The following is an 11,141-nucleotide window of genomic DNA, read 5'->3' as shown; positions in this document are numbered from 1 at the left end:
GTACTTGTTGTTACCCTGTCTGGCGGTCGGCATTAGGGGCTAAAACAAGGACTGGTCAACTCGGAGTCAGTATACTGTGTCTGAGTGGGGTATTCATGTTAAACTGCGGCATGGTATCTCAGTGAGCTAGCACTATAAATCGGCATCAGTCCGGACTAGTACAAGCAGCCACACAAACACACACACGTACATGCACGTCGCTATATAAGTGCAATAATCTTGGACGCGACGTTAAACCCCATTTCACCCCACCTCACCTGGTCCCCATACAGGAGTTCAGGGGTTCAACTGCACAGGCACATAGCATACACAAACATCCTTGCTTCCCGGATTTTAAAAGATTTTCCCCGTTTACGGCTATAACGGAAAGGGTTTTATATATGTTGTAATTAATACAGAAACACATATTATTTAATACACAATAGCTATTTAATTACACAACAGTTCCTATTTACGTGCTTGACGATATTGTAAGTTTTAGTTACAGACGAGTAAATCTTTGATACCTTATTACGACATTACTCGGAAGGGAAGATAACTCTAATTTACAGCCTTGACAAGCAGCTGCAATCTCAGGTGTACATCTCAGTGGTGAGCGTGTATTCATTCAGTTTCCTCGATTAAGATGACGATTCAGGTAGTATGTTTCACACATCGTGTCGTCGCAGATGCACAGACTGTCATTGGTAAGTGACAACCATGTAAAGTTTGAGTGCAGAATACTCGTGCAACGTAAAAAAATTGCTTGTCCACCCTGTTATCAACTTATCTACGATTCGACGACAGCTGTCGACTGACGTAGGTTTATACGTGGACAGCGAAATATTTCAATCTATTTTGATAATTTTAACCAACTATGCAAAAGATATTTGTATTTCTACATGTTCTAGATAACTTTATACAGCTCTGATAAAATATTCACGTAGGATTCAAATCATTGGTCGGTATAGCTAGTGGAAACACGTAATTTTTTTAAACATAGTACACAGTGCAGTGGTTTTCACTTTACAGTCTGGGAACATGAGGTTTGAGATCTGACACTTGTGCTGCCGTTCCTTGACCTTGACCCTGATCAGCTGACCATGGTGTCACGGGACTGTCCGGACAGCGCCATCTCCATCACCTACCGATGCATCAACATCTCATGGAGGAAAGTGGCCACAATCTTTGCAGCTTTTCTTCTCATGTTTTGGTTTTCATTTTCTGTTTTTACAGAGATGAAATTCCACAACAAGAAATGGTATCAGTTTTCCGCACCATGCAAGACGGACACTGGTGTTATGAACGACATGAAAGAGTTGGTGTTCAAAATCCACGAAACTCTCAACACTCTGTCTGTCCCTCATGCAGTGTGTTACGGAACTCTCTGGGGGACGTTACGAAATCAGCAGATCCTCCCATGGGACAACAATGTGGACTTCTGTGTGAACGCATTAGACATTATGAAACTTGACAGGCGAAAAATGGCAGATTTGTTTCGAAGAAATGGCATGATCATGTCATATAACTCCAAGCAAGGGGTGTATGAAATAAAGTATAAGAGTGCTGAAGGGTTGATCACAACGTTCCTGGCTAATATTGACGGTGAAATGTACCGGACTGGCTGGTTTCATAACATCATGTGGTTGTTCGAGAAAAAATCCATCAACTTTCCCTTACAACTTTTGGAAGCGCCATTTCCTACAGCAAAGCTTTATGGGAAGGATGTTCCAGTTCCGCATGAAAACATCGAAATACTTAAATACCTGTATCCCAGTGATTGGTGGCTAGAAGTCAAGCCGCCAGGATGTTAAGTACAGAGCTCCAGATAAGCTGCATATCTGCGTGAAATACGCATCAGAAATGCAGAAATACGCAGTAAAATATAAACCAAGCGTATCAAATACGCAACGAACATTACAGATACGCTACAAAAATAAAACGTGTGCGTATCATCAAAATATTGTGAAGTACCCTGCGTATTCGATTAGCAAATCAGCAACTTATTTTGAAATTATAAACGGGCATTCCGTCAACCTTGCCAAACTCCACGATGACAGTCACATCATGATCATTTGCCATCACACTTTCTTGTGGAAGTATCGTAGTATTTTTGAGTCCTATAAAGCTCTCGAACCCACACGACACCAGTTTGCAGGGACTAAATGAATAGTGTTTTTAAATATTTGACTTAAATACCCACATGTGTAAAAACTAGTGGGTAACAGAAATTTGAATACGCAGATAGAATTACTGATACCCAATGATTTTAAGATGCATGGGTAAAATACCCACAACACCAAAAGCTTATCTGGAGCTCTGTAAGTACCAATACTGTGTATAGTATCCAGTCCTCACCATATTGATTACTCATCAGATGAATCTCATTACCATTTTTTAATTTGAATTATTATTTGAAATTTTTCTTTGATAAATTAAGCTCGGAGTCTGTGTTGTTTGAATCGTGTAGATTATGGATTAGGTTGCTATGTTGAAACGTTTATCAGAATTTAGGCCGAGTTTGAGTTTTATATCATTGTATAGGGTTGTGTTTACTCTCAGGGCTTCAGGGCTGAAGGGTAACAGCTGAGTCTATTTCATTAATTGATTTTGTTATCTTTATGATCTTTACCATGTTCAATGTTTTCCTATTTTCTTTTGAAAATATCAGTCGATATTAATTGTTGCATTACTATATTTCTATATTTAATCTTTTATGCGATGACAGGTTCCCGGTAACCATAGTAATATGAAAGAATTGTGTTGTCCTTGACATTTTGTGAGTAGCATATGTGTCATGTGTTGTCATAATTACTTTTGATATTATTTTAACAATCTGTTATTGAACTGTTCATGGATAACAGATTGATCAGATATTTCATAAAGTGACTTAATGTTTTTCGGAGCAGTGGACAAGTGATAGCCCAATCACTGGCAGATCTATTAGGGGCATGAACCCATTTTTTGTGGAATCATACATGTTTTTTTAAACCTGAGATGTGCTGCTGATATCTGCTGACCTTTTATGTGGTGATATTTCATCTGTTTTGATACTCAAAGACTGAAATCTGTGTACTACACACACTATTTATACAGCATTAGAAATTGGCACAAGTCCTGTAGTCCTTGTCAAACTGCCTGATTGTTGAGGTAGTAGAAATTTGCCCTTTTTTAGGGTTTTGTTGTCATTATAAGGACTAGTGGACCCAAACTGTTAGTTTCTACCGCTGTTTATTTGGAAAATAATAATAAGAAGGGCAATATGAACCACGTATATGATATAGCGAAAATGGCATATTTCGCACAACGATACTCATTGATCCCTCTCGTGTGTGTGTGTGTGTGTGTGTGTGTGTGTGTGTGTGTGTGTGTGTGTGTGTGAGAGAGAGAGAGAGAGAGAGAGCTCTTGCTGACAAAATTTGGTGATAAATGTTATGAAGTCCATCTTTGAATGCGGTCATTCAAATACAAAGTTGAAGTAAACGACAAAAGTAGGCAATAATAGTCAAATGTTACGAATAAAGAATGAATGTTACAAATAAAGTCATTGTTTTCATACAAGTTATGAATTCAAAATAAAAAACAATACTGCATGGAGCAGTGACGATGACAAGCACGGATGGATTGTACGGCGGTGTGGTCTGTGTAGTAGATGAAGTAGTTGTCATTGACTGAATAATTAACAAGACACACTGATCGGATCAGTTCATGTGCTGAGCTTGTCTTCATGTAATTAATGAAGCTATGGGTCAACATGATGTTATCTAGTGCAATATCATCAGCAATATCAGATCTGGAAGACCTTAGAAACCATCTGTGATGACCTGTAAACCAACTCTGGATCAGAAAATGTCCCCAGAAATATTTTCTTACAAAGAAGTCATTGATTTCTTGTGATGATTTTTATGAGTTTTGCGCCCCATAAAAGTCTAGTGTTAAATTATCTGTATGTTCTGGTACTTACTTAATTACTGAAACAGTCCAATATGATGGGACTGATGACACTTAATATGATGCGGAACTTACTTCATGCCACAGTGGAGCAATGATATGTGTATCTGTCTCCTGGCATTATAGAGTGGCGCCTTATCACACCCAACTCACAATAATGTTAACTGATGATATTACGGTTGAACAGTACCATAAAATTACTCCCTGAAGCCACTTCTAGATGAAATAGGGATCACGGGTGGCCCAGTCGTCTAAGGCGCCGCGATTCATTGTGCAGAGTTGCTTCCCTTGGGCACGCCAGAAACCTATGATTGTGGGTTCGAATCCCGGTTCGCCCCAATTATGTTTCTAGGTTTGTCAGCACCATACCCGTGCTTGTGGGTTTCACGTCTGTGGTAAACGTCTGAGACCTGCATCACTTCTGGCTTTCCTTCCACCTTAAGCTGACACGCCGCGATATAACTGGAATACTGTTTAAGCGGCGTGAAACCCAACTCACTCACTCACTCACTCTAGATGAAATATTATCTAGAGGCAATTATATATAGAAATGTAATCTAGAGGCACTTCTATAGGTAGGATAAAGCACGTCTGAGGGTTTATATGGTATTTAAATATCATAAAAATAAAAATAAACTTAAAACAACATTTATCAACATTTTTGTTTAAAACATACTTGCCATGAACCTCAGGAAACGGGTGTAAAATATCTGTTGCTGGCGGACGGTTCTGAAAAAAGACATTCTTAAAAGCATTGTGATTTATCAGCGCCTCTATAGCCTAGTGGTACACTCACTGGGCTACAGATTCGAAGGTTGTATGTTCGATCCTCGGGAATATAAAGAAAACATTTGTCATTTGATGTTACATTTCGTTACATGTTACAATCTGAATGGAAAATGTATTAAATAAATCCCCAGGATATTATAACACATTATATAGCAAATATGCCTGGAGTATCCTATAAAGTCCTGGGGATATTATATAAAATCCCCAGGATATTATAACACATTATATAGCAAATATGCCTGGAGTATCCTATAAAGTCCTGGGGATATTATATAAAATCCCCAGGATATTATAACACATTATATAGCAAATATGCCTGGAGTATCCTATAAAGTCCTGGGGATATTCCTACATCCCTGTTTATGAGATTTAACCCGACTGGAGAGCAATAGGATGACGTCACCGGAGGTTTATAAGTAGAAATGTAATCTGAAGGCACTCTACACAGAAATATAATTTAAGGCACATTTGTATAGAAATATGTACTTGAGGGTACTAGCTATACAGAAATATTACCTGAAAGCACTTCTGACTAGAAATATTTACCGGAGGGCACTTATAAATACGGTTTGTGTGATACATTATTTGTTCAATGTTTTGGGATTCATGTATACAAAGGTTATTGTGTTTTGCAGTACTCATTATTTCTCAACGGCCCACATTTATTGACATTGAGATTTTATTTATTACTTATTTATGATATTGTTGATTTGTTTTATTCTTATTTTCTTTGACCAGGTGTGAGAGTTACAGATTTATTTCTTACCTTTTAAGTTTTACACTCACTTGTAGTGTTCCCTGTTGTGGTAGTACTGAAGTTCGTTCACTCACTCACTCACTCGATCACTCACTCGCTCACCCACTCACTCACTCACTCACTCACTCACATACTCGATCACTCACTCACATGCTCGATCACTCACTCACTCTCTCACTCACTCATACTCACTCACTCACTTACTCACTCACATACTCGATCACTCACTCACTTACTCACTCACTCGATCACTCACTCACACACCCCCTCACTCACTCACTCAATCACTCACTCACTCACTCACTCACTCACTCTTGATTCGTTGGTTATGGAAAATGACGATGTATTCATTGTATTAGAAGAAACACAGTGTACACAACTGTGAAACATCGAGGGAGCTTGTAGTGGAATGGTCCTACATATAATAATATGATGATATTATGGCTGATGAGCTTGCTTGTTTTAATTGGTGTGGCGCTATAGATTCCAATACTTGTAATAAACAAGTGCCATGTTCTGATGTTACTGGACTAGTCTCAAACCACAAGAGCTTGGTGTAAAAGTAGCTCTTGTGTCTCTGTGTCTGCTGAATCTCACATCCCCCAAGATGGGCCATCCTCATCTGTGGTATGTGTTATATAGAGGATTCATCACGAGTGTTTTTTAATATGGGAAATATCAACCGAGTCTTAGTTAGTCTGTATTTGCCGAGCCTTTGGCGAGGCAAATACCGATTAACGGGACGAGGTTGATATTTCCCATATTAAAAAACACGAGTGATGAATTCTATTTATCATTTTCACATTTTTGCTTCCAAATTAAGGAATAATTGCATTAAACATTAACATCAGCAACTTGTCGAAATCTTACGTATAGATCGTGCGTAGTGATACATATTTTCCATAGCCATGTAAACCAAAATAAACAATTCACTGAGAAAAAAAGTTCCTCGGATTATTTTAAACATAATACTTGAACAGACTTTTGCAAATAATTGAAACTTTAATAACGGTAACAACAACGATTCTGTGTAATCTGATTATATCTCTGGAGTAACTTATAATATATAGTTTCAAATCAAACCGCTCCCTCTTCCGGTTATCTAATTTGCATATCTAATTTGCATACTTATGTCATTGGGGTATGACATACATGTTTTTATGTCATAAGCTTATGTCATGGATAAATGCTTAAGTTAAATGATAAATAGAGAATCTCACCCAAGTGTCTTTTGATATCAAATATATCAACACGAGTTGATAAAAGTGGAAAAATTATGAGGCTTGCCGAGGATTTTTTCCACTTTTATCAACGAGTGTTGATATATTTGATATCAAAAGACACGAGGGTGAGATTTTATTTATCATCCAACATCATTCTTCCAGCTTTTTCAATTTGTAGACAGTAATTAGCAGTTAGCCATTAGTGATGTCATTTGATAGTGACGTCATGGTAACCAGTGACGTCACAATGGTCTGCAAAGCATTGTGATGTAATTTCATTGCAGCGATATCTACAGTGTAGATATCGCTTGATCTAATCCAAGCGATTTCTCCTGTGGGAGCCAGGTTTGGATGATAAAGTGCCATTCTATTATCAGAAATACTCTAGAACTCTGTGTTTTGTATGATGGCATGGAAATATCTCAATGATGAACCTCGGCAGCAGATAGTTCCAATATCATCTCACTGTGAATGATGATCTGAAAAGGTGTTAAGTGTTAGAAGTCCAAACAGATTATTTTAATCCTGAGTCTTCAGTGGGATCTTTTTGTACCACAAAGTGGATGCAGTGGTAGATTATTTTCCTTAGCTGTAGATAGGAATGATGGATTACTATATTCTGAGGACAACTTATGAAAACTTGCTTTTGTCTTATATTATTTTAACTTAAAGAAGAGGTGAAAATGTGTACCATGGCAATATCAGGACTATTCGTATATCTCCAAGCAGTCCGTCACATTCAGCCTCCACAACGACAAGGTTGGGTACCGGTAGTATATTTTCCACTCAAAGGAAGTTAATGAACACCCAATTCTTTCTTATTACTAAAGTTAATTAAACATGGCATAACAGATTAACTGTAATATGAAAGAATCAGGTGTTCTTAATTTCTTTTGAGTAGTATATTTAATTTGTAACAATATTACTTTACAATTGCTCTAAAAACAGCGCCTTTGTGTTCATATATTCAAAATATATCATCAGTTACAAAGCTTAAAAGCAATATTTCTGTTTGTGTTAAAAAGGTTTGGTAAGGTGACTATAGATAAATATTTATGTATATTTTAACATCTTGGTACAAACATCTTTACATCTTCCCGAGGCAAGGGTTTGAACTGACTATAAAAGTCCAGTTTCAACCCTTGCTGAACTTGGCAGGAATTTCCAGGCTCAATCCTAGCGCCACCAGTGCTTTTACGAGTTATGTCCATCTCTGTCCCTGACCAATCAGATTCCATCTCTCATATCACTTGCATTTGCTTCAAACAACATGGCAGCGCCCAGTCAAGACGATCTGATCGGTAATCAAGATCTATGTTGTAATAAAAAAGGTCTTACCCGGTGAAGTGAATCAAATCACTTGAAAACCTTGATTAAAAACATGAAACAAATTGCAAAATATCTGTCGACGCCAAGCTGGCGGTACACATGCTTTGCAATCCTGCAGTCAACCGAAATCTGCACATTTAAGTCCATGTTGTTTATGAACGGGATGTCTTGTTCATTACGTGAGTTTTATTGGACTATACATAGACTCATTAGTCCAGACAAAATGTAACTCCAGTATTCCAGCCTAGTTGGCAAGGGTGGAAACTGGACTTTTATAGTCAGTTAACTCCCTTGCCTCGGGACGATGACGTTTTCCTCAAGTGATGCATTGATGGATGAGAAAATGCAACATTCAAACAGATGCCTTTGTGGAGGAGTCTGTAGGAAAGGGGTGTGTCATTATATACCGGTATGCTTTCTTGTATTTATTCAGTTTCTTGAAACTGGGAGGTGCTATTGTTGGTGATGGGGTTATCCGATTTCTAACGGTTTTACTCATGTTGTATTGTGAAGGCTCGTTTTGGATATGCTGCTATGCAATTGTTTTATTTTGAATGTATTTTGTATGTTAAGAAAAAATTAACTCTTCTTGTTTCTGTTTTTATACTGAATAGAAGGGAGGGATCATGAATATATTTATGAAATTGTATGCTCAGTTTTCACAACAAAAATATCCCCCAAAATATTCATGATCCCGGACTTTTTTTGTTCAGTATATATCAATTAACTATTTCTTTTTACTTGGCTTTTTGAGAATAAATATCAAAATAGGTTTACACCAGATGTCTTAATCAGAATGCCAAGTGACAACCGTTACACATTCTGATTAATAGGCTTGAGAGGCATTAAAACAATCAAGTTTTTCTAAAGACTATGTATCTCAAACACAAAAATCTTGGAATTAAAGAAATCTTGATCAGAGATCAAATGGATGGCTTGCAATAACTGGCCCATTTGAACAAAACTGCCCAACATAATGGACACACTTATTGCAAAGAGAGGTAAGTAAGAGGTGTTGTTTTCTAAGCTTACACTATGAAGATGGGAGTCTTTATGTTTCATATTTTTTTGAGAGATACTCCCAAATGCTCCCTATGATGCAAAATAGCTGAAGTGGTTTGAAAATCAAAAGAATTAGTAAGTAGCTTCATAGTGTGAATTTTAAAAAGTTGAAGTGACAATTAATTATGTTTTGTTGTTGGAATGACCAAAATTTCTGCAGACAATCTTATTTCTTGCTTTACATATGAGCCCACTTAAAAGTTAAAAAATTTGAAAGAATATCAATTCAAACTGCATCTTTTACAGGTGTCTTAATTATCTCTTTGTTTGTACTTTTTCCTTTGTTTATCTTTCTTCAGAACATTTACTTCAACCCAAGATTGAAGAATTGGTCTTGCTTTATATTTAAAGTAATATATTATGAAATGGCCTGGCCTCATAAAAAGTCATTTTGTAGATAAATATAATAACATGTGCCTTACCATAAATCAACCACAAGAGAATATTTGAAATTGAATGTCCCTCCAACTTACCTATCGGGTTCCACCTCTCGCATTACAAACAAAATGGTAGTGCCCAGTCAAGGCGATCTGGTTGATAATCATGATCTATATTGTAATAAAACAGGTGTCCCTTGAGCACCTTGATGTAAAACATGAAAAGATTTGCAAAATATCTGTCGATGCTAAGTTGGCGGTACACATGCTTGGCAAATCCGTCAGTCGACCGAAATCTGCGCCTTGAAATCCATGTTGTTTGTGAACTGTATGTCTAGTTTGTCACACAATTTTGATTGGACTATGCATAGACTCCAGCCAAAATGTAACTCCAGAATTCCAGCCAAGTTTGGCAAGGGTGGAAACTGGACTTTTAGAGTCCGATAACTCCCTTGCCTCGGGAAGATGTCAAGAAACTAATTATGTATTTGTGTGGCCTTATATGATCTCTAAGACTCTAACATGGATGGATGACAAGTTCTTGATTATTAACCGCTTCTGAATTAAGTTGATGTCCATATTTACATGTATTTGTTTCTCTACGTGTGTATTATTTGACATCTGTTGAACACAAGTGTGTTCAGGTGTCATTGTATTGTCTGTTTCATGTTTTGAATACTGTTTTTTTCTATGCAGTGCTAACTCTTGCAGTGGAAGGTTTTGTCTCATGCAAAGTCTATTATTCTAACTATTTCTACATGTATATATTTTGTTGCTCACAACAGTATTTTAAGAATAAAGTACTTCAAAAAGTATGAGTTATTTTTTTATTTTGCCAGGAGAAAAGTGTGTTGCGTCCAGATTCAAAGAATTACTTTAATCAAAATCTGCAAATTCTTGTGCAAGCGACTTAAAAGTTCTATTCACAGTTAAATACCACATCCCCTTGGCATTCACAGACATGAAATGACAAACTATAATTTTAATTTTAAAACAAGACTGTATAGTGGTTGTTATACAAATAAAAAACACATCCAAACAACTGAATCAACTTTTGTGAAAGAAAAAAAAGATATTTTCATTTTCTTATGGTGATTTGAATTTATCTAGTCATTTATAATTGAATTATATCAAGAATAAATTTTCGAATTGTATGATACTATCTACAATACTATGTAAAACATATGCAGCACATCAAGCCAGTACTAAGTATGCACAAAGAAAAAAGTTAAGCACACCCCTATTTTTGAACCATGACAAATGGCACACATCATGGCATGAGATGACTGACTACAGGACCTGGGCGACATCAATGTCATCGAATAGAACAAACATTTGACATCAAATAAAGAAGATATTGGTGAGTTGTGATTGAAATTTACTGAAAAAACATCATGGTAACACAGGTACTGTTTTTGACCTCAGACAATACCTAAAAAAGGTATGGAGCTACAGGATTAAGTAAACGAGTTTCGTTTGATGTTTCATGTGAAAATGTTCCTTAAAGTCTCTACTTGACATGACACGTGAAACAGATCAGTAGCGGGTATAACCGCCACGTGCCCGGATGACACATTCCACCCTACGTGTCATTCCTCCAGTCAGACGTTGGATCTGTTGATGGGTCAACAACAACCACTCCTGACGCAATGCTGCTTCCAATTAGGGTAAATC

General features: G+C 36.9%; 1 protein-coding gene across 1 annotated transcript; it reads left to right on the top strand.

Moving 5' to 3' along the window:
• The first annotated feature begins 592 nt into the window (after window positions 1-592).
• LOC139474425 (uncharacterized) lies at window positions 593-4,165 on the top strand. The gene is made up of 2 exons (XM_071257439.1): window positions 593-686; window positions 1,012-4,165. Exon 2 carries the CDS (start codon window positions 1,083-1,085, stop codon window positions 1,791-1,793), a length of 711 nt encoding a protein of 236 aa, XP_071113540.1. The 5' UTR covers window positions 593-686; window positions 1,012-1,082; the 3' UTR covers window positions 1,794-4,165.
• Window positions 4,166-11,141: the final 6,976 nt, after the last annotated feature.

This window comes from Haliotis cracherodii, unplaced genomic scaffold, assembly GCF_022045235.1.
Source record: "Haliotis cracherodii isolate W230 unplaced genomic scaffold, xgHalCrac1.p SCAF_3, whole genome shotgun sequence".
NCBI lineage: Eukaryota > Metazoa > Mollusca > Gastropoda > Lepetellida > Haliotidae > Haliotis > Haliotis cracherodii.
The sequence above is the reverse complement of the archived record's forward strand: the minus strand, read 5'-3'. Positions and strand labels throughout refer to the sequence as shown.